Raw genomic sequence first — 25500 nt, forward strand, 5'->3', positions numbered from 1 at the left:
TGGTGGTACAGTGGGTACACACCAACCTAACACAGGGGTACAATGGCCTCGGCCTAGTGCCGCACGGTGGTGGTACAGTGGGTACACAATAACCTAACACAGTGGGACAGTGGTCTCGGCCTAGCGCCGCACAGTGGTGGTACAGTGGGTTCACAATAACCTAACACAGGGGTACAATGGCCTCGGCCTAGCGCCGCACAGTGGTGGTACAGTGGGTTCACAATAACCTAACACAGGGGTACAATGGCCTCGGCCTAGCGCCGCACGGTGGTGGTACAGTGGGTTCACAATAACACAAGGGTACAGTGGTCTAATACCAAGATACAAGGGCCTCACTGAGGGCTTACCTGAACTGCCAACTCGCGTTCGGGACTCCCTCCAGCGACGATCCGCCTGCTCCGACGACTCCTCCGCTCTCCTTCTCCTGCCCACAGGCGGGGATTTTAAATACCCCGCCGCGCGGGCTCCTGGGCTGGATGACGCGGCGGGCCCTCATTGGCCCGCCGGGTGATGACGCGCCCCAACACGTGGGTGCGTCCGGCAATGCGGGGTCCGGTCCTTGCCGGCGTCATGGCCGCGCCGCGTTGCCGGGTGATGACGCGCCACAACACGTGGGCGCGTCCGGCGACGCGGGGTCCGGTCCTTACCGGCGCCTTCGTGGGAAGGGGGGTGCGCGGCCCTGGACCTCCCACACGTCTTCTTCACAAAGCAATCCGAATAGGTCACACAAGCTTCTGCTGATTAAAATGATATGCGGCATGCCTATATTCTGTGTGCGACCATCTGCATGCGAAATGCTACGTTACGGTGTCACCGTCTGTTACAGTGTCACAGCTGCTGACACTGTAACATAGCGTTTCGCATGTATCCGCAGTCGCATACAGAATATAGGCATTCCGCATTCACTTTGCGAATAAGACACTATTTAAGGGAAAAATCACACGAAAAGATGGTCGGCACTACCGAGTCACACGGCAATGACGCAATATGTGTAACGTGACTTGTAGCGCAGGGAGAATTGATGTATCTAGACACATCTGTATGTCACATATGGTCTATAACTGCCTAGCTTTTCGCTAGCACCTGTTGAAAGTTACAAAACAACTTCCATTGATGGGATTTACAGCAAGGTGTGCCATTAATAAAAGCAATCACCACTAACCGGAAACATACCAACTCATGTATGTGTGCCAGGCAAAGGAGTAATAAAATAGGATTTATTAACGTGAAGAAAATATTCTCATGTACAATTGGTAGCTTATGTCAAAACATTGAACAATTTATGTACCTATATTCACTATTTAATATCTCAATGAAACATATGCACAGTATATATATTACTGAACATTAATAAATCATGTCTACGGTCAGAATGTCAACCATCGGAGAAGCCGATTCAATGCCTTTATTGGGAGCCTTAACTAATGGGCACCTGATGTAGCCATTCAATTGTTGCTCCGTTCAGGCGCCCGTACCGCGGGTAGACACATTTCTGCTTGCTGCCTCCTGAGGTGACGACCAGAAATATGTGAGAGATCGGCACTTGGGCGCCCAAAGCAGTACTTCAGATGGGTTGCGGATTCTTTCCTGATTATCAGTAGATTGCACATGTGCCACAAAAGCAATTGGAGACTGCATATGTGCTGCACCATGTATACACACCTTGACATGAGAGAGGCCGGTTCGCTCCGTGCGTGGCAGGATCTCTCCATCTGTGAAATTAGCTTTTAGTAACTGGGCGACTACCTTGCAAATGCACAGAAAAGATCTGTCTCGTGGGATGTATATACTATGTGTTGAGCAGATTGGATTTCATTTATTTGACATGTACTATAAGTACCAGTAGTGATAATAAAACTGACTGGTGGTAAATGAATATAACTTTCTCATCTAACTCCGGTAGACTCTTTGTACAACCTATCCTGCCTAATGTTTTCATGCTGGAGGAAAGCCATGCAGATCACTGTGTAGCCTAGGCCCCAGGCATGCTACTTTGATAAACAGATGGGCTAGTTTTCAGCAGGACCAGCATGTAAGATACAGTTCCTGCACTACTTTAAATATGCAAACAGCAACAAACTCCAAAGACGGAAGGGACCAATTATAGTTTCCTATCCACGGAGGGCACTTGTTTAGGAGCATTGTTTAAAATAGACAGGGTAAAAGTTTATGTCTCATACACCCTGATTACTATCAAATACAATGTATTGCAAATTAGACTTATTATTCTACAAAAGTATTAAGATGGTTATAGGGTATAGAATATAGTTTTTTTTATTTTGATGGCATATTAATGTATTGATGTAAATCCAGTCATGTATTTAATGTGATAACACACTTATCTGTCACACACTATTCAGTTAAATAGAGTAATGTATGCATATCATGGTCAATATCAACCAGGGACCTTATGTCATTAAAATTAATCAAACACTGTAATGCTCATTTATTTATGTTGCATTAGTTAAACCATTTGCTTTAAACCACAGCAACCAATTGGCAATTACATCTATATAGTGGTAATTACTCAATGGAAAAAGTGTCTGGCTGGTTGCTAAGATTTATTAAACATTTGGTTAGTACTGTAAATGGCCCTTTATGGGTGCATTCAGGGAATATTTCTTTGTAGATGCTTTTAGTTTTCAATTAAAAATGAATAAGTAGCTGGTGGTTTCCGTCATTTCATACAGGCAGAAAGACTGCTAGCATGTGTGTAGTGTAGGGGAAGTTAGCAGATCAGGCCAGTGATAGCTAATAACTAAACAGGAAAGCACCATACCCATATCTATCCTGAACAGCATATTTACAATGAATAATTGGATCTATGATTAATAGTTGCTACTTGTCCCTAATTTCCAGGTGCTGTGTTACATTTGTTCTCCGAAATCTGTATCACTGTAAATTCCCCTATTTTTTCAGTGTTGACCAATCTGTATAATAACATTCTCATCTTTCTGAGTGTTAGATACATTACCCTGTCCCACTCTCCTATTTATAGTAAGTTGTATTGTTTCAGTGTTTAATATACACAGTATTAGGACCAGTAAGAAGATAGTGTTTAGTTAACATAGAAAAGGGCATCTTTATAGAACAGCTCCCTGTCTACAGTCTCGTCTAGTTCTACCCCAGGGCCAAAAGTGCTGAATGCAAAGGCAAATTGGTGCTACACTTGGCACTTATATAAGGCACTAATGGCAATGTTATCTTATAAAGAATGGGCACACTGCATACACAATAACAGAGAAAGAAGGATTGCTTACTTGGTGTGCCCTCTGGGTGAGGGACAGTATGGATGAACAGTCACTTCACAATTGCCTATGGAACATGTATAAAAAGAAAGAGCTACAAGAGTATAATAGAGTCATATGCAGTAATACACTCTTAGGGACCTATTTATTAAGGGATATTTGCAGGTTATCACCAAAAAACACCAGTGTTCCGGGAGTACCAACAAATATTAATTATCCCCTGGATGTATCTACGTTGGACTGCAAAAGCAGCCTTCACAGATCTCTATGTGGAGCTGGCTGATTCATTGCGGAGCTTACAGCTAACGCTATCTTTAGATTACATAAGCCATTGTAGCCCTCTCCTTGTCAACCTGACTGCCCCCAAAAGTTGGTAAGTATGCCCTGCATGCAAAAACAATAATTATATTTGTACCCCTTGCATTGCAACATGGTTTGCAAAGTTACTTGCTGTTTATGCTTAGCTCCCAACTAAGTATGATCCCACTAAATTCGGAGATACACCCCTTAGGACGGTGATGTTCTTACTTATAGAAAGCTTTTATGGTAACCTTTCAGAGTGATTCTGTGTTACTCCAAGGAACTCATGGATGTGGGTTTTCCTCCCAGATATTCAAGATGGATTTAGATAAAGAAGAATAAGGCCTATAATGTGTATTATCCTTGTGACTAATAACATAAATAACAACAAAAAACATGTGTTGCATCAATACTGACGTAAGATAATGTTAATAAATAGAGCCCTAAGGCCCACATACACAAACTAAACTAAAATGAAGTTTAGTGATGATGTAAAATAAAATATATATCAAAACATAGATACGTCACCCATATGAGATAGGGACACCTGGAGAAAGAGATTCTGACTCAAAAGGTATTGGCGGCTACCTGTGGCCCATCCCACGGAAGATAATCCTCTTTAAGTAGGCTACAGCCCCCTGGGACCAGGAAGGAAGGGTCCAGCACTGTCTAGCTACTATCTGCTACGGGCTCTATTTATTAACATTATTTTTACTAAAATAAAGTGAAAACGGGTGTTTTCACACCCTTTTCACATTATTTTAGTATCACCTATAGTTATTACAGGGCAATTGGAGTAGAATTCGTAAAATTCTACTCCAACCCCTAAGTATCACTTATTTTTAGTAATCAGATTGCATTTCCCATAATTGTAATGGGAAATGTGATCTGGCCAAAGTTACTAAAAATAAATTGTGAAAAAAATACCTAGGGAGGCCCTGTGATAATAACGCCACCTGGAGGTGGCGTTATCCAGGGTCTCCCCCGGTTACCGGACTCCTGCTCCGCTCTAACGGGGAGAGCAGAGCCGGGAGTCGGTCCCAGTAATCAGCTGTGTGGTCTAAACAGGCCGCAAGCTGATTACTGTAAAAAAAAAAAAATTAATTGTCAAAATTTTTTTACTTACCTGACTCCAGGGACCAGTGATCGTGCCTCCGGTGATGTCTCCCCTCCGGTCAGCTGGTCTCCCATAGTGCACTGCGACTTGGTCATCAGGTGATCGGGTCCCAGTGCAGTATGGGATATCACCTGACCGGACGGATGGAGGACTTCACCGGAGGCCCGGATCATGCAGGTAAGTGCTATTAAAGGAGGGGAGGTCGCTGGGGCTTCCCGATTGAGGGAGTGGGGCTTAGCACCGGGGGGTAGCAGCGGCGGCCGGTCGGCGCATGCGCGGGCACTTTGTCACTGTATTTTTTGCGAAAATACCGTGACTAGTGTGCGGAGGGGATTCGCAGGGACAGAGCTTTCTTGCAAGCTCTGTCCCTGCAAGGGATTTATAGTAAATCCCTGTGATATTGCCTGAATTCGCAATTCAAATTCAGTCGATAATATCATACTACAATCTGCATTCAATATGCGGATTGTAGTAAATAGAGCCCTGTGAGATAGGAGTAAAGCAAAAAATAGCATGTAACTGTGCACATGGGCAAACCATGCTGCACTGCAGGTGGGGCAGATAAAAAATGTGCAGAGAGATTTATATTTTACGGGGCAAACTCAAATCTAAATTTGTGGGCATACAGTAGCAAGTATGTACCTTAATGCAAAACCCAAAAATGTATTTGCACCCGCTGAATTGCAAAATGGTGTGTCCGGGTACACAGTTACTTGCTCTCTTTTGCTTCACTCTCACCTCAGAATCAGGCCCAGTATCTCTCCTGTGTCCCCCCTGAGTTTGTATCTGTGAACATCTCATCTAGCTGTAGGCATGATTGCATTTCCTACACTCTGCAGCACATTGCACTATATTGTTCTGTCATATGTGGTTGTACTAACAGCAGCAGGTCAGCAGTATACAAAAGTCTATAAACATACTTATGTGTACACACTAGAGATGTGCGCAGACCCCCGTGTTTTAGCTGTGGCAAAACCACCCTCAAGGTTCGGTTTCAGTTTTGGATTTCTTTAAAAATGTATAAAACCAGCTAAAATCATGTAACTTGGGCCTGTTTGTGTTCCTATAGTATTATTAACATTAATAACATTCATTTCCAGTCAATGTTGACCACCCCAGAGCACCTGAAATCATGAAGGAGGGACTGAAATGCAATTAAAAACACGTGAGATCTTGTTTTTAGATCCGAGTTCCGAACTTGTGAGAAGTTCAGAGTCAGGACTCGATTCTACTCAAAACCAAAAGTGATCTGAGCCTGGACTGGGTTCTGCCCGGAACCCCAAAGTTTGGGTGTGTCTGGTTTTCAGCAAAACCAAAGCTCTCATCTCTAGTACACACTCCTGGTACCCGTGCATAGTATGGAAATGTGTATCTTATGCAATCTAACAGACCTACATCCAACTCTAAATGAGACCTTATATGTGAAAAAAGCCAAATTCCCTTCTACCAATATAAATGGCTCCCAGCATGTGCATTGTATATGTATAGGGAGAAGGTTGCAGAAGAAGGTCACCAGGGCACCTTTCTTCTCTCCATTGCGACTTGCTGACTGGAACTCATGGCCTAGCCAATAACTGTGTATAATATACACAGTGATCACCCCCTTCGTGATTGTGTTTTCTCTTTTTTCTTTTCTACTTCCACAATGGTTCATTCTTTGTGGACACGTGATCTATGTCTTTCCCATTTGACACATGACATTTCTGTTCCACAGACGAACAAGACATAAGCGGCATCTGGAATAAATGTCACCCCAAGTTCTCTCTTTGTAGGGACAAAGGCCCTCATTCAGAGCCGTACGCTCTGAGCAGAGCGCACGCTCTGAATGTGGGCCGGGCTCCATTTTCATGGAGCGTCCTCCTGGACGCTCGTATAGCTGTGGGTCACCACCCACAGGCTATACGAGCGTGCATTGTGATGGTCGCGATGGTCGAGACCATCGCGACCATCGAATTTGCGAGCCGGAGCCTGCGGTTGAGGTTTTCAACCGCAAGCTCCGGAGTGATTTTGGCTCTATCAGAGCCAAAATCACTCCAACTGACATCACTAGTGATGTCAGTGGGCCGGCTTTTGACGGGAGGCGTTCCCGTGGGAACGCCCCCGTCAGGGAGGCACGCTCCTGGCACGCCCACCAAAGGGGGCGTGCTGTCAATCAACATTGACAGCACGCCCCCTTTGATCGGACACCACGAGCGAAGGACTTTCCTTCGCTCGTCGCGTCTGGCGTATGCGCACGACGGAGCTTCCCTCCGTCGTGCGCATGCTCAGTCCATAACATCGACCCACTTGCGAGCGGACAGCCGCTCGCGAGTGGGTCTGAATCAGGCCCAAAGTCCTTTCAAGAAAATACACTTTCTGATCTATTCATCATCATACGCAGAGAGTGGAGCTATACATGTGACTGAGTGAGAGTCATGTTTCTCATTACTTCATTTACAGACGTTTAGCTGTGATATTACCACGCTACACTAGCATATGGACACTGACCCTTACCGTGGGCTCTGACATATTTTGTTCCAGAGGATTAGAATTAGGAATTAAACCGGCTTTGTGTCTATAGTCAGCAGTAAACGGAGACAGTGCAAAGTTAATAAAGGACATTTTGAAGCTGTGATATTTGGACAAAGTGCACATTTCATAAGTGATGAAAACAGAATGAAGTAAACTTGGATCTTGTTTCAGGATATTAATAAAATATTGAAGTACTACAGTACGTAAACTAGATCATTCTTATTTATGGATTTTCCTGTTATGTCACCCTCTCAACTTCATACATAAATGATCTACTGTAACTGTCTTTTCATCCTGTTACTAATGTTAGGTTGCTGATAAGCAAACTCTGAAATAGCTCATCACGAGTATTTATACATTTTGTAAATATAGCATCTGCTCCGGATACTTCTATATCTCCTGGTCACTTTCAGCTGCAATGACATTTGAGTGGAGTCCATGTTTCAAGTGGCGACTGTATAGGCCCCCATACATCAGAGATTGATTGCAGCAATGGTGCAATTGGCAATCGATTGTGTATGAAAATCTTTCCCTTTTCCAATCGATTGCAGAATTGCCACAATCGATTGAAAAAGGGAAAGATTTTTATACACAATCGATTGCAAATTGCACCATTGCTGCAATCAATCTCTGATGTATGGGGGCCTTGACATGAACAGTACCATGCATTGTTTTAAAGTTTTTGCTGTTCTGTTGTGGATAATACATGTTCCTTTGCGTATAATCAGTATGACAACTCATAGTAGTAATAGCAATTACAGTATGTGGAGAAATAAGGCTGTGAGTAGAAAATAAACTGTGCCCTATTTTGTGTGCTCAGTATGCAGCTCAGCAAATGCACATTGATAGTTGCCCAAAAGATGAATATCTTTATTGTGGAATATAAGACTATGAATGTAGATGTAACTACACAGCATTAACACAGAGTAAATAGCTGCCAGTAGTCCCAATTTTAGCATGACTGCAACTATTTGTAGCTCCCTATAATGGTGAGACCTTTCAGAAGTCCCTGATCACATGTAGGTGCCTAGCCGGGGTAAGGTATATGGCTGTGGTGTGGGAATCGGTATGATTTACCGCCGGACGCATGCCCGGCGTTTGGAATCCAGACAGCGGTATCCCGGCAGAGGAGGAAATCCCAATCGTCCTAAGGTAAGTATTGACTAACCTATTTGTACCCCCTAACCCTAATCCTCCCTTAGGGGTGCCTAACCCTTACCTTCCCCCTCAGTGCCTAAACCTACCCTCCCTCTAAGTGCCTAAACCTATGCCCCCCCTACCCCGCCACCTAAACCTAAGTCCCCCGGGGGGGTGCCTAGCCCTAACACCCCCTTCCCCTAGCCTAAACCTAACCTCCCGGGGGGTGCCTAACCCTAAGTACCCCCCGGGAACCCTATCGCGCGGCTATCCGCGCTCGGCGTCTATTCGATCGGGATGCCGGGCGTTGGGCTCCCGGCGTATATGTCTGATGACAAGCGTCGTCATATCGACGCCTGTCTTTAGACCCTTGTTGGGATATGACAGTCGTGAAGCCAGCTGTCGGGATTAGGTCCGCCGGCTTCCCAACTGCATACTGTGGTGTGTACTGTGCCTCAGTTTTGCACTATTAAATATTAGGAGATATTAGGAGATAGGAGATATTTAAATGTTGCATATGTGCAGCTATATATTGTCTGTTCCGGTATCCATTTAGGGGCTGATTTATAGATGGACATTTTTTCTTTCTCTTAGATACACATTTCTATAGAGCAAGTGCTCACATAAAATGCATACATATAATACTGTATGTTTCTTTGTAAACATTTGTGTAATGTATCCTTGCATATCCCTATGCCTAGAGCAGTGAAACAGTGAATGGAAAGTGTGGGAAATCTTAGGCTGAGCACAGTAATGGCGTGTTCACGTAATTGCGACCTAAATCAGACATGGACGGATATACGGATAGGACTGTCAGAATGCATGTCTGCTGTGATTATCATTGCTGGAAATGTACTGCCCCCTCCTGCTGATAGCTATATGCTAATGTGATAGCTATATGCTAATGAATTATGTACTAACAGTATATGAAGTCTGAGCCGTCTGTTAAAATGACAAACATTAGTTTTTTATATTTAATTTTATTTGTATTTTATATGTAAAAATGCTACATTTGCATTTGAATACTAATATCATGTCATCTCTGTGCTCTCTCTATGTTATTTCTACAATATCGTGTGGCATAAGTATACACATTTTCTATGCTTGAAGCATACTTGCCTACTTTTGAAAAAGCATTTCAGGGAGATTGTGAAAGCAGCACCCCATGAGTTATGCGGTAAAGTGGGCGTGTACTGCTACATCTGAGAGGCGTGTCATAAAATTGATTAACATCCACATGTAAATGAGCCCCAAAGCAGTTATTAAGATCTACTTGTTGATGAAAACACGCTGATACTTCTCAGAAAATACATGTAGCCATAGGGATCATTGTGCCTTACAACCAATACAGGGAAATTATACTAATGAACCCATTTGAATGTATATATCTCTGCTTTTTCTTTTATATAACAGTGTCATAATGGGGGTAAGGTGAAATGAGGGAGATTGGTAGACTCTTCAGGGAGACAGGGAGATTGCTACTATTTCAGGGAGTCTCCCTGACAATGAGGGAGAGTTGGCAAGTATGGCTTGAAGTGCGCCTGGCACAAATTCTACTTTTTATGAGCTGGATGCATCCTGAGCTTCAGACACAGCATTTACTGTATATGTAATTACGCTTATGTTTGTGTGTATCCTTTCCCAGTCTATGCAGGGTCAGTGCAAGGTTTCCCGGCGCTCTAGGATGAATTTCAGCCTATTGCTCCCAACCCCCACCCCCCAAATGTATGTTGTGTTTCAGTAAGTGTAATGGCATTGTAGACAGTATATTATATACTGTCTACAGCGCCATTACACTTACTGACACAAATACACACAACATGTACATCATACTTGCCGACATTCAGCTCCCTCCTTCCGGGAGGGAGCTGAATGTCTGCTTACAGCGGGGGGCGTGGCTGGACAATAATGACGTATTGGGGGCGTGACCGCGTCCGCGTGGCCTCACCCCCTCTTCACAATGCCGGAATAAACGGCATTGTGAAGCAGGGGACGGGTCCATGATAACGCGATTCAGCACGAATCATGTCACCGCCCCCCTTCCCCGCTGCGGGAGTTTCTCTATATTTACTCTGCGGGTGGCCACCAGGGAGGCTTGCTTTTTTCCGGTGGGGGCGGGAGCGGCACCCGATTTTCGGGAGGCTCCCGAGGGTAGGGAGGGTAGGCAAGCCTGATGTACATTGCTTGTTATTATATATATATTATATATAATAATACATACTGATTACAGTCCGCTGCAGGCAGCGCTCGTTCCTACTCTTCGTCTTGGAGAGGAAGAGAGGAGGAGCAAAGGGGGAAGTACAGAGCTAGCCTAGGGGGCGGGCGATTGATTCATTGGCTTGCTTTCACAAACAAATGAAAGCAAGCCCTGCGTCTGCACGTGACATCAGCGCTGACGCTTACACTGCAGGCAGCCTGACTGAACCCGGCCGGACATGTGACAGACGCTGCGGCTGTGGGGGCCAGGGAGTGAGGAGGCAGCACTGCCACTGCACACTGTATCAGTCACTGACAGAGCAATGGCCGTGGCTGGCTTTACAATTGCTGCGGCTGCCGTGCGGACTTTGCACAGGACCATTAGTAGAACACTGTCTGTCATTATAGGCGGCGAGTAGCGCCCTCCAGTGGCCGGCACGTAGAGGCAACTGCCTAATGATGGCACCGGCCCTGAGTGTATATATAATTATAAATGTTCCCAGTAATATGCAGTAGTTTGAGGATAACAGGCATAGACCTGAATTATTATTTTGGTGCAATGGTTAGCATTACTGCCTCACAGCACTGAGGTCGTGGGTTTCGATCCCCACTGCAGCCCTAACTGTATGGAGTGTATATTCTCCGTATGTTTGTGTGGGTTTCCTCCAGCTGCTCTGGTTTTCCTTTACAACCAAAAAACATTCTTGTGGGTTAATTGGCTCCTGCCAAAAATATTACCATACTTATGTGTGTGCATAGGGCATAGGGAATAGGGATTGTAAACTCCACTGGGGCAGGGACTGTTGTGAATGTCTGAAATACTCTCTGTGAAGTGATGCAAAATATTGTGCACTATATAAAAAATAAATACATTAAACAATTCTAATTCACATACCAGAAAGTGTCATGCTATTAATGGGCTATTGCCAAAATTTGTTTAGTTTATTTAATATAATTTAAAATCTTGTACAGAAAATTGTAATTTCTCAAATGTTGCCATAACTTTGAGATATGCTCTCCTCAGAATGTACTGTTATACCATACACCAAGGGCCAAATGTAATAGGTAGTCAGTTTTAGTAACAGTACAAACTCGCACTTTCTCGCACTTTTAAAAAGTGCGAGTTTGTACTGAAACTCGCAAATTCAATAGCCTGGGAACTTTTCAGATCGAGGCTACTGCATTTGCGAGTGCAGGCAAGTTTAGGACTATGTAAACTGACACCTTTTAATTCGAGTAGCATTAAAAGGTGCGAGTTTTAGAGAAGCCATCACAGATCAGTGTGATCCGTGATGGCTTCTGTGTGTGTTTAAAAAGAAAAAAACCTGCACCCCCTCCCCAAAAGCATAACCAGCCCCGGGCTTTATAAAGCCTGTTCTGGTTCTAAAAATACAGGGGCCAAAATGCGTAGGGGGCCCCTGTATATTAAGAACCAGCACAGGGCTTTGTTGAGCTGGTCCTGCTTCTGGAAAATCAGGGGACAAAACGAGTAGGGGTCCCCTGAAAATTCCAGAACCAGCACCGAACTCTTTCTAGCAGGGGGATAATGCCACAGCCAGGGAAAACCTTTCACCGGTTTCCCCGGCCAAAGCATTATCCCAGACTGCTAGTGAGTCCAGGCCGGGGATCCCTGGGGAGTTGGGTACCCCCCCAATAAAGGGGTACCCCTCTCCAGGGCACCCCAGGCCTAGACTGATAGCCCGGGGCTATCCCCGGCACCCTAAGGCGGTGGGTGGCGGGTTGATAGTGTAAAGTGTAAAATTAAATTTTCCATATTGTCTTTATTTGTAGAACCACAAGTACCAGCAAGCCTCCCCTGCATCCTGGTATTTGGAGAACCACAAATACCAGCATGCGGGGCATTATGGGCACGCTGACACTTGTAGTTCCACAACTAAAGAAATACGTAAATAAAAAAACATACACAGTGAAAGTATAATTTTAATAAAACATACATGCACACTCACACTGATGCAGAACAGTTGAATACAGGATCGTATATTATGCATAGAGTCATATACGTCACCTGTTATATATCACATATACATTTAAATGTTATGTTTTGTCAGTAACTATAAGGAAATATATCTGTTTACTACTATAAATAAACTTACACTATGATTTGTCTATGGATCACAGAGGGCCACAGGGGAAAAGTACAAACATTGTGTGAACATTTGTTTTTCCCTTTGGTATGAAAAAAAAAATACTTTTAATAAAATGCTGAATACAAATTAAATCTGTTGTCTTTATAACCACAACGAAATGGTTTTTGTAGCAAAATTATGTTACAGCGTAAGCTGTCTGATGTTTTGAACTTATGCCAGTTTGCGTAGTAGGCACGTAAGCACCGCCGGGTACAGTAAGGGCATGTTTGCGCAATACCAGCTCATGCAGAAACATGCATATGCATCTGCTAGGAGATGTATTGCTTGTACCTGATAGTGGGCAGGTGTATGATGGTGATGACTAGGCATAAACCAGGCCCACATGCTGCCAGTGATAATGTTATCAACTTTATAAAATGGTTATTGAATGGAGAAGAATGCATAGCTTCAAAATTCAATATTGTACAGACGTATAGACATGCTAAAACTATACTATCATGTTCTATATAACGTTTTACTACTGCCTCTGTATATATATGTATATATATATATATATATATATATAATACATTTTCTGTTCTGTGTTTTCTTTTAGGACATTTTCCCATCTGAATTTGCTAACAGCAGGCGATCAGCTCCAGTGTCACCACGAGGAAGCCCTAGTGATGGTCGACCAATGCTCAATGCACCGTACAACAATCCTTCCAGACTGTACACTAATAACAACAACAATGCCATAGAATCACAACTATCCTCACATGTGGGCAGAATCAATATATCCTCTTCGCCAAGGTACATGCGCACTGAAAATATGTGGATCTTGTTTACTGGCACTATGTTTAAATGCAGCACAGCCAAAAATGTGATGCTGTGGTTCTGCTAATTATACTAGGCACATAATAGACTTTACTTACCCCTGGCCTAACCAGTTTTGTGTTAAAGTGTCCAATGTGTAAGCCAGCTTACTGACTAGTGCACACTGGGCTTGGAATCCTAATATTGGGCCTTCAGCTTCATTCAAAAAATATTAAATAATATTTGTAATTAAAAAAAAGGTAAAATATGGAAAATTACTTTGTCACTATATTAAAATCGACTACTGATAAAAACAATGTAATTACATTGGCATGTAATAACAGTAGGTATGCCCACTGGCTACCACCAGTATCAGAGATACATAGGTGAGTGTAAGGGGGCAGTGATAGAGAGAGACATTGGGGAGAGGGGCTGGTCGGGTGGAGAGAAAGTAGTCTGATGGGGAAGAGAGAGAAAGGAAGGGTGGGAGAGAAGTGGAGAGTGGGGAGGGGGGAGACAGAGAGAAAAAGTAAATAAATGCCTGGTAAAGCCTCCCAAGCATCATAGAATACATAGCAGATTGTCTTATAGAAGGCAATCTTTTGCGATAAGCGGAAATAGCTTGAAATACAAAAGGACTGTAAGTATATTAAACCATAAAAAAAATTCAACAAAAATAACATGTACAGATTGTTTAAATTAAATGGAAATCCATCTTCTATACATCTGCTCTGAGTCAATGTATACATATAAGCTTAAGGGTAAACTGTGTTTATACAATGATACTTCCATATATAGTTTACTAAATGTAATTTATACATGCATCCAGTATATATTTCTCAGTATAAATGTGATCTGTTTTCTAAATAGTACTGGAGTTATTGCAGAACAGATACATGAGTGCTGGCAGGAGATTGCTGCAATGTCTTAGCAAAGTTATTTTTGGTAGTTCATTTCTTGACTTCTATTAAACTTACATGTTTCATTAATGTAATAGGGTAGCCTTCACTAAGGTTGGAGGGTTGCCATAATGGGAAATGCAGACTGGAAGCCTCCAGATGGGGTATTCTTAAATTATTGTAGAGCCTGTTAAATCCCTTTATTGATGTACTCGTGTGAAATTGAAGAGTTACAGAATTGAATGATTTTGGAGGGTAAATTCCAGAATGTAAAATGTATTTCAGAATGCAGGGGCAAAGAAACCTTTTACACCATACAGTACTTACCTACTCTGCCGTAATGTCCAGGAGACCCCCTTGCTAGGAATCACATTGTCATGGTCCCACGGCACAGTGCCACGAATCACGGCTATAGTGACTCTAATTGCATCACCATGGCCCTTGTACTTGCACCTTGACTTTCCCATCAGGATTTCCCAGAGGGGAGGTAAAAAATATTAGCAAGTACGCCTTTCATTTTGTTAAATTCCACATCACATTACGTTATACATGTAGGGTACACACATAATACATACAGCCATGGCCAAAAAGTTTGAGAATGACAGAAGTATGGTGTCACAGGACTGATGGTGGCGCTCACCTTTCCTTCTCTGGACAAATGTTTTTCCAGATGCCCCAAACAATCTGAAAGGGGATTCATCAGAGAAAATAACTGTACCCCAGTCCTCAGCAGTCCAATCCCTGTACCTTTTGCAGAATATCGGTCTGTCCCTGATGTTTTTCCTGGAGAGAAGTGACTTCTTTGCTGCCCTTCTTGACACCAGGCCATCCTCCAAAAGTCTTCGTCCTGTGTCATGCCAACAGTAAAGCATCCTGAGACCATTCATGTGTGGGGTTGCTTCTCATCCAAGGGAGTGGGATCACTCACAATTTTGTCTAAGAACACAGCCATAAATAAAGAATGGTACCAAAGCACCTTGCCATAAGGAAAAAGGGATAACTAAGTGGCTCGGGGAACAAAACATTTAAATTTTTAGTCCATGACCAGGAAACTCCCCAGACCTTAATCCCATTGAGAATTTGTGGTCAATCCTCAAGAGCAGGATGGACAAACAAAAACCCACAAATTCTGACTGAAACTCAAAGCATTGACTAGGCAAGAATGGGCGGCCATCAGTCAGTATGTGGCCCAGAAGTTGATTGACAGCATGCCAGGGCGAATTGCAGGGGTCTTGAAAAAGAAGGGTCAACTCTGTAAATATTCATTTTTGCATAAACTTAATGTAAATGTCAATAAAAGCCTTTGACACTTATGAAATTCTGTAATTTACTTCAGTATACCATAGTAACATCTGACAAAAAGGTCTAAAAACACTGAAGAAGCAAACTTTGTGATAACCAATACTTGTGTCATTCTCAAAACTTTTGGCCATGGCTGTACATATATTATTCCCTTCTTATTATAGACTACAAATATTATTGTAAAATAGAAATAGAGGGCCTAATTCAGAGATGTTCGCAAACCTGATGATCTCTGTCTGTGACGACAGTTGCAGTGCTCCCTGTCAATCACCCTGCAGTCGTTTGGGGGAGGGGATTTCACTGGATACCTAATATCTCTATTACTTAAAACAGCCCAAATTGACACCTTTCCAGGACCTGGCTCACTCTGTTGGAGAATTTGTAATAGATCATTAAATATCTGTATAGGTTCAGAACAAATACTACAAATACAAATATATTATGTTTTATAATTGTAGAATACACTGTAGGCAATGAATGAAAGATTTTGGGTCAGATGCAGAGTTCAACACAAGTCGGACATAATTGCACCCGTATTGCGTGCATGAAACAAAATGTGACCTCATACACGTAGCATCTATACATCATGCAGTGCAAGACACCCAGCACGGCTGAGATCCTCCTTTTTCTTTACATTTTGCATCTTATTTGCATCGCAGACGCAGCGCAATACCACTTCAGTGTACTAAAGATGCTGGGCTGCAACTTTAATCACACAGGAGTTAGTTTTACACACGTATAGTACAAAGTCGCAGATGAAGCACAGCTGGGGGTCACTGCAGCGTAGCACTTTGTATATAGATATTCATACTCAGTCGCACAAAGATGCAGAAGTGTCGCACATCTGATTAATCAGTATCGTTTTGTCGCTTCCAGTTGTTATAATTATGAGAATAAGACGTACATTTTGAGCAAGACAGACTCTCAGAGCGGCCTAGTCGCAAAGGACCAGGCTTGCCAAAAGGGTCTGTTTAGCGCAACTGAAGCCACAGTGTATGAGGACACGTCTGTGTTCTCTCATATTCAGAGTTGTATGCACCTCTATAGCCGGGCCGCCCTTATCTGGGTGCTTGGCTAAAGCGCATAGAAAAACGGCAGCGCTATATAAATTCATGGTAAAAAAAATGTTAATAATAATAATAGTATTTATAAAGGAAATTACCATATTTGGGATTTAGTTTAGCAAAAATGTTATTTGACATATCACATTATTAAAATTCAGCTAATTTATTCATGAAAATTACAAAAGTTTGCATTTAGAAAAGTTCATCTCCCTTACCTATGTAAACAACCAGTGGTGTCTCTTACCTGTAAGGTCCTGGGGGGTCTGCTGGCTGCTCTGTGCATGCACAGGATCACGATACCGCACATGCACACAACTTGACAAGCATCCCAGGTTTCTAGGGATTGCATCAGCTGCAGCCCCTAGAAGCCATATATAGGGCTGCCTTAATAGCAGGGGAGTGGCTTCCCATTGGAAGCCCTCTCTTCGCTAATTGCAGTCCCAGGGGGAGAAAACACCTCCCCTGGGACTTCCTGTCCGGCTGTGATTAGCAGGGACCACTTCCAAGCGGAAGCCACTGCCAGGCAGTCCCTGCTGGTGGCAGATTTTACTGGAGGTAGGGCTGCAGTTATACATTCCCTAGGTAAAATCCGCCACAAAGATCCCAGTGCGTGGAAGTGTTTATGCGCAGACAGGCAAGCAAACAGGATCATTCAACGTTGGACACATTTGCGTCCCAAATGTAGATTTAGGTTTGTAATAGGGATGCGGAGGGTGTGACCGCATCATAGTGGACATGGCTGCACCAGATTTGCGTTTTTAGACAACAAAAAATATTTGTCTTGCCTGTTGTGCTTCATACAAATAATATGGAGGGACTCAATTGGCAAGAATGCATATAAAATAAATTGGAAAATGAGCTTTGTAGCCAATAAACTGTTAATTGCAAAAGTTAATCGTTCACATTATATATGATTATATACACACACGTATTCCATATATTAACTACAGCAATTGGATTCTTTCTTGGCCTTATAGCACCATTTGTTTTTGCTTTGTCCTCATTAGCTCTGAACCACAGAGAACTGTGCCAAGGAGCAGAAATGGAATAGACGTGGAGTCAGATGTGTACAGAATGCTCCAAGATTATGATGAACCAGTGTCACAGCCCAAGCAGTCTGGATCATTTAAATACTTGCAAGGCATGTTAGAAGCTGGGGAGAATGGTACGTATAGCACTCTATGTTGTTCGGCTCATGCTTTTCATTTTCCAGCAATTGAGATGTATTAATATCTACTGCTGCTGACATTTTCTCAAGCACCTATACATTTACACTGCAAAATTTACCAATATAATGTCCAAAACTGTGGACTTACTATGCCACCAGTGCCTGGGGCACAGCGTCTACTAGAAATAGGAACCCTGGTTTTTACCACAGTAACCATACAAGAGAGGGGATGTAGTCGACATCCCGGAACACACAATGCCGGCGGTCAAAATCCTGGCTCCAGAATCCTGACAGCAGTCAAAATCCCTGCTCCAGAATCCCGACGGCTGCGATCCCAATGCTGACCATTAGGGTTAGGTTTAGGGGTTAAGGTTAGGCACTAGGGGGAGTGTTAGGCTACAGGAGGGGAGAGTTTGGGTAAGGCTGCAGGGGTGGTTAGGGTTAGGTGCGGTAGGGGAGGGTTAGGGTTAGGCTGCAGGAAAGGTGGGTTAGGGGAAAGGATAGAATACTTACCTACATGCATTGGGATTTCCACCATTGGGATTACGCTGCCGGGATTCTGACCACCGGCATAATCAGTGCCAGGATTGCATACCCAACCCCAAGAGAATGATGGACATTGCTGTGTTACCCCCAGTTTGTGGTCAATCTCGCTAGCCCTGACAGATAGGCAGGGCCATACCTGGATATATTAGTGCCATGCAGGGTCCCACCTCCAACCCCCATTTACTCCAGCATCCAAAGCATGCCCATCTCCTCTCACCAGTTCCCTTTCACCTTAGTCTTACAGGCTCCTCTCTTCCTCTCTGTCTGCTCTTGGCTCCTCTTCATATGACATCTCATGCTCTGTGCTATGGGGAACAGGGAGCTAGGAGCAGGAGGCTGTAAACTGGACACCTGGAGCATCTTGAGAATGGTATCCTCCAAGCAGCCACAAGTGCCTGGGGGGTGGCATCCCTCCGTATGGGCATGCAGACAAGACAGCTTAAATTCAGAGTCAGAAAACTAGTCAGAGATCAGGGGCAGGCAGCACACATTCATAAACAGGTAAGCCTAAATCATACATAGTTAAAATAATAATTAAATCAGAGGATCAACAAATAAATAATTTTCTATACACCTATCAGAATATTATGTTAATTCTTTAAGCTTTGTACAGAGGAATTGAGCATGTTCTAGGCAGCTCAGGGGGTGATTTGCCATTCTTTATTTCCAGAAATATATTGTTAATGTATTAGTATTCTCTTTTATTTATTTATCCTTTATTTATATGGTGCCACAAGGGGCCTGCAGTGTTTTACATAGTACATAAACAGAAGCAATGCAAAAAAAAATGCATGAGACTTTTAGTACAAAACATGGCATAACATAGAATACAAGCTACAGCTATAACCACTGCTGAACATGCAGTCATAATGATACGCACAAAAGCAGTAGTGGCTGAACTGGTTTCGTGCCATTGTTGGCAGTAGGGAGGACATGATGGTATATGTGAGGTTGGGAAAGTACAAGAGGGAGGAGGGCCCTGCTGGTAAGAGCTTACAGTCTAAAGGGGAGGGGTAGGGATGACCCCCGACCACCGATAGTTAAGAACCAATAATTTTGTCCAAATCAGGGAGATTGCCCCTCTCCTCAATCCATAATACTTCCCTACTGTCCACGCTGCTGTGTGCTGGGCTATGGGTGGGTCCAAGAAGCCTTGTACTAATATTACATTACTGCTCAGGTGGCTTCTGGTGGCATTCAAAATGACGTAGAAGGGATGGTGTCACTGAATGGCATATGTTACAAAATGTTGGGATGGAGGAGGCTAAATGTATGAAGTGAATCGCTTATACACAAATGCCCAACTTAAAAAAAATTATAAAAAATAATATACTGTAGATATATAAAATGGAGGGGCAATCTGAGTAATTTCAGGGTTACTAATGCTGGGCATACACGGCAAGATAAAATGTCTGTCAGACCGACAGACATTTTATCTGGCCGGCTGCCAGCCGCAGATGTCCGCGGCATACACTGTGAGAGAAATCTCACAGTGTATAGCCCAACATCTGCGCTCCGCCTCCGGGGGAAGAGACATTTCCCTGTTCCTTCAAGAAATGTCTGTCTGTCGGCCGCGCTGGGCATACACTGCCCGATGCGGCCGACAGTTACCGGGTAAATATCGCATCGGACGGGCATGCTGGACAATCCAGCATGCCCGACCGAGCAATATTTAACCCTCGGTCGCCCCCCCCCACGCTACAATTATCGCGGCGATCCGCCGATATCGGGCGGATCGTCCCGATAATTGCAGCGTGTATGGCCAGCATAAGATGGCCAAAGGTGTTCCAGAAGATCTGATGCTGTGTCTTGGGACGCGGCACTCGGAACTGCAATACTGGAGGTGTCTTTTCTCCTCAGAAGCCTCCTACAGCATTAGCATATGTTAGCATCGCTGCTGCCGACAGGGGGTTTCACAAATACTGATAGTGACAGGGAGTCTTACATACAATGACTGATAGTGGCAGGGGGTCTCACACATACTGATAATGAAAGGGAGTCTTACATACAATGACTGATAGTGACAGGGGGTCTCACACATACTGATAGTGACAGGAGGTCTCACACAGCGAATCTCACTGATAGTGACAGGGGTTCTCACACATACTGATAGTGACAGGGAGTCTCACACATACAGATAGTGACAGGGAGTTACATGCACTCACACCGATAGTGACAGGGCGCCGTTTGGATGGGGAGACACTGCAGGACTGTTATTGGCTGACAGATCACAGCACGTCATTGGGGCCACTCATTTTTCACAACTAAATCCCTCACTAATTATAGCGTGTAAAGGAAGCGCTATAGCACGTAAGTGTAAACACTGCTATATCATACCTCCCAACATGACCCTCTCCAGGAGGGACACAATGCTCTGGTCCTGGACTTCCCTGGTAATTTATGATTGGTGGAGGCTCCAGGGGTGGGGCTGCAGTACAGTTCAAAAGTCAAATAGGGGAGTCACACCAACTGCCAGTGAGTCCCAGCCAGTGATGTTGGGCAGCGTGTGAAATGACAGTTGGTGTGACTCCCCTATTTGACTTTTGAACTGCGCTGCAGCCCCGCCTCTTACCAGGGAAGTCCAGGATCAGAGCATTGTGTCCCTCCTGGAGAAGGTCATGTTGGGAGGTATGCTATATAATATGCTATAAAACATATCAGAATTTAAAAATACAACGGGGAATGAGTAATACCTAGAAATGACTGTACATTCAAAAATTGTAATGAGTTTGCCTGTATAAAGATAACATTCCTATTTATGGATCTCTAGGGCCCACAAAACTTTTCAGTCTAGGGGCCACATAAGTCCTTAATCCGGTCCTGGAGTGAGAAGTATAAAGCAGTGGGTTAACATAAGAGCTGGAAGGCATTATTAAAGAAGTGGGTTGAGAGAGTATTTAAAGCTTTGGAGAGAAGTGGAGATTCTGAGGGATAGAGAGAGAGTTCCAGATGTGCCCAGTTAGATTTTCAGCTTATGTTTATGTTACAAGTCCAGTCTAGGACTTGTCTCCTGCCAGTATTCCTCCTGCTCCTGATCATGCTTCTAGTGCTGGCCATAAACGCTACAATTATCGGGGCGATCAGCCTGATATTGGCGGATCGCCCCGATAATTGTAGCGTGTGGGGGGGCGACCGAGGGTTAAATATTGCTCGGTCGGGCATGCCGGATTGTCCAGCATGCCCGTCCGATGCGATATTTCCCTGTAAACTGTTGGCCGCATCGGGCAGTGTATGCCCAGCCGCAGCCGACAGACAGACATTTCCTGTGTTCCTTCTTACAGAAGGAACAGGGAAATGTCTCCTCCCCCGGGGGCGGAGCGCAGATGTCTGCCGAATACACTGTGAGAGAAATCTCACAGTGTATGCCGGCAACATCTGCGGCTGGCAGCCGGCCAGATAAAATGTCTGTCGGTCTGACAAGCATTTTATCTGGCCGTGTATGCCCAGCATAGGTTGCCGGTTGCTAGGATACCCAGACGTCAGCGGATTTCACGTTTCCTCCTAGTGTTGCCTGATTGGCAGCTGATCCTATTTGAACTTCCTGGACTGTTGCCGCCCTGTCAGCTATAGAGTTTTCATGTGGAACTTTTGGTTATGCAACTTGCTTTCTGTGCATCCAGACTTCCAGTTATAATCTGTACATGCTGCGTGTACTCTGCTCACTGGCTTCTAAGCGACCCAAGTACCCTGGGTTCAAGCATCGCTGTCTGCTGGGCCCTCCAGGCCATACAGCTATCCTGCTTCTACACCACGTTCCAAGCATCGCTATCTACTAGGCCATCCAGGCCATACAGCAATCCTGCTTCTATACCACGTTTCAAGCAACGCTGTCTACTAGTCCCTCCAGACCATCCAGCACTCCTGCTTCTACACCACGTTTCAAGCATCGTTGTCTACTAGGCCCTCCAGGCCATACAGCAATCCTGCCCCTACACCACGTTTCAAGCATCACTGTCTACTAGGCCCTCCAGCACTCCTGCTTCTACACCATGTTTCAAGCATCACTGTCTACTAGGTCCTACAGGCCATACAGCAATCCATTTTCTACAACACGTTTCAAGCATCACTGCCTTCTAGGCCCTCCAGGCCATACAGCAATCCTGCTTCAACACCACGTTTCAAGCATCACTGTCTACTAGGCCCTCTCCAGCATTCCTGCTTCTATACCATGTTTTAAGCATCGCTGTCTACTAGGCCTCCTGGCCATTCAACAGCTTTAGTTTGGGCTATAAGTCTACAGTATATTCTATTGACTGTCTTATTGTATCAGCTCCTTACTGCACCATTGACATGTTGTGTTTGTACTGGCCCTCCAGGTCCACCAAACTGCCATGATTTTAATATTCTGCTTGTGACTGTTCTTCGATGTGCCTCGTATCTCCAATACCTCCATCTCAGTCCTAGCAATTGCTAGAGGATCGTAACATTATAGCCGACCCAATCTTTGGACTACGATGGAGCATACGCAGAATCCAGCACAAATTCTGGCAGCTCAAATTCAGACTCTTACTCAAAAAGTTAATGAACTCTCACTTCAAGTTGAAGATGTCCGTACCTCTTCATTACAAGCTGCTCTTAAGGAGCCCAAAATGAACTTGCCTGATTGTTTCTCTGGGGATAGAAACTTGCTTGTAAATTTCCGTGAGAGTTGTAAACTTTATTTCCGCATGCGTCCAGTCTTCCTCGCATATTGCCCTTCAGACTGTGGATGCCTTTTTCATCCAGCTGGGCCTGTTGTATGATGACCCAGACAAGGTATCACTTGCAGAATTCAAGCTTCGCTCTCTTAAACAAGGACAAAAAGCTGCAGAGGATTATTGTTCTGAATTTCTTAGATGGGCAACGGAATCAGGCTGGAATGATTCAGCTTTGCGTAGTCTGTTTTGGATTGGACTTTCTGAGGCAATAAAGGACATTCTTGTACAACATTCCCCGGCAAAGACTCTGAATGACTTTATGCAGGCAGTTATCCATATTGACCGTCGTTTACGTGAAAGATGGAGAGAGCAGCAGTTGCCTACTAGGTCTCCCCGATCTTCTTCCTTCACTGGATCTTGAGGGGCCTATGCAAATTGGAGCTTCTCGTTTGTCTGCGGGAGAAAGGCGTAGAAGACGTTCACAAGGCCTCTGTATGTACTGTGGAGACAAGGTTCATTCCATGAAAGACTGTCCTTTGATATTCGTAAAAAGGCATGATCTAAGTGTACAGGAGGAATTACACTTAGGTCTAGTCTCTATCTCGTCCAAGAATTCAGTACTTGTTCCTGTATCCATTCATTCATCTGATAAAGAGTTCAAGAAACAGGCTTTTTAGATAGTGGAGTGGCAGCTAATTTTATGGACTATTCGTTCTTTTATAAGTTAAAGAATCCTGCAGTTCCATTAAAGCAAGAAGTTTCCATTTGTGGCCTGGATGAAGGCTTAATCTCTACAGGAACTCTTAAGGTTAAGACACTTCTTATTCGGCTTACCGTCGGTGTTTTACATATAGAACTCATTTCATTTTTTCTTCTGCATTGTCCTTTGGTTCCAATTGTGTTGGGCCTTCCGTGTCTTAAATTACACAATCCTTCCATTGACTGGTCATCTGGGGAGATTATTAAGTGGAGTCCTGAATGTCAGTCCTCATGCCTTTCACTCCCTGTGCAGATGCTACAATGTCCTGAAGTTCCGTCTGCTTGTAGCATTCCTCCTCAATATTTGGATTTTGCTGATGTGTTTTCTAAACAAAAAGCTAATGCATTGCCTTCACATCGACCATATGATTGCGCCATCAATCTTGTTCCTGGAGTCACGTGTGAGGTTCTGGTTTTGTTGTGGACCCGGGGTGGTAACTGAAGCAGATTTAAAAATAAATGTGGAGTTTTTAATGAGTGGCTTAACTGACATGAATGTGGTAAAACAAAGTCTGGGTATAGCACTAAAGTGCACTTGGGAACTGTAGTGAGGCAATGGGAAAAAGTCCAGGTAGTGAAAACAGAAAACAGAAGGCAGTCCAGTATTCCAGGTCTTGTGAGACTGAAATGAATTGTGACTGAAGAAATAATGTCCAGAGGAGGGTGCAAGTGGAGGTAAGGTGCAGGGTAACAGCTGACACAGGCAATGGGGAAGGCAAAAGGAGGAGGCAGTGGGAGAAGGCAGTGGAAGTCCAGCAGGGTAAGGAGCAGGTTAGGTGAAGCAGGCTTAGGCAGAGATCAAACAGGCAGGCGGACAAGCTCAGGAACTCTCTATCAGCTTGCGCTGAGAAACACGTTGCACTGGCAATGCAAGGGAGCTCTGAACTCCCTTTTATACCCAGCGCCCAGCCGTGAGTGGTCAGAGTGAGCATGTGACACACCATGATTGGGGAACTAGGTCACATGGCTGATAGCAAGATGGCGGTGCCCATGCTGGAGTGGAAAGGAAACACCGCCAGGCCTACCCAGCACAGAGTGACAACATGCCCACACAGGACCGGGCACAGCCAATGCTCCCCGCCAGGCACCAGCACCACCACCAGACGCCCCCTGCCATAACATCCGCACAGGTAACACCCGCCGACCACCATGCCGAAAAACCCTGGTCGTGACACCAAGTTGCCTAAACGTCGTTTGTATTCTCTGTCCATTTCTCTATCCATTTCTGCTGTGCGCGCCAATGTTCCCCGGCAGGCACCACCACCAGACGCCCCCTGCCATAACACCCGCCGACCATCATGCCGAGAAATGCTGGTCGTGACAGTACCCCCCCCCTTTATGGGTGGCCTCAGGACACTCACCAGGATTTTCAGAATGCGCAGAATGGAACTTCCTGATGAGTGCGGGAGCATGGATGTCCCGGGCATTAGTTCAGCAGCGTTCTTCTGGGCTGTAACCCCTCCAATCCAGGAGGTATTGCAAACGACCCCTACGGACACGGGAATCCAGGACCTGGGAGACCTCAAATTCCACGCCTCTTTCAGTCTGGACACGAGGAGGAACAGGGAGAATCTAACGGAACTTGTTCAGGATCAGAGGTTTGAGTAGGGAAATATGGAAAGAATTTGAGACTTCAAATATGAAGGCAGCTGATGGTGATATGCCACAGGATTGATTATTTCAATAATAGAGAAGGGTCCGATGAAATGTGGA

At 44.4% G+C, this 25500-nt stretch overlaps 1 protein-coding gene across 1 annotated transcript in view; it reads left to right on the plus strand.

Moving 5' to 3' along the window:
* The window catches only part of PDLIM4 (PDZ and LIM domain 4), a 214283-nt gene that overhangs the window by 166994 nt on the left and 21789 nt on the right, over positions 1-25500 (plus strand). The window contains exons 5-6 of the mRNA XM_088470386.1: positions 13213-13409; positions 17685-17842. Of these exons, the coding sequence (XP_088326512.1) occupies positions 13213-13409; positions 17685-17842 (355 nt within the window). The remainder of the gene's footprint in view (positions 1-13212; positions 13410-17684; positions 17843-25500) is intronic.

The sequence above is a fragment of the Taudactylus pleione genome, unplaced genomic scaffold (assembly GCF_031769625.1).
Source record: "Taudactylus pleione unplaced genomic scaffold, aTauple2 ptg000099l, whole genome shotgun sequence".
Classification (NCBI taxonomy): Eukaryota; Metazoa; Chordata; class Amphibia; order Anura; family Myobatrachidae; genus Taudactylus; species Taudactylus pleione.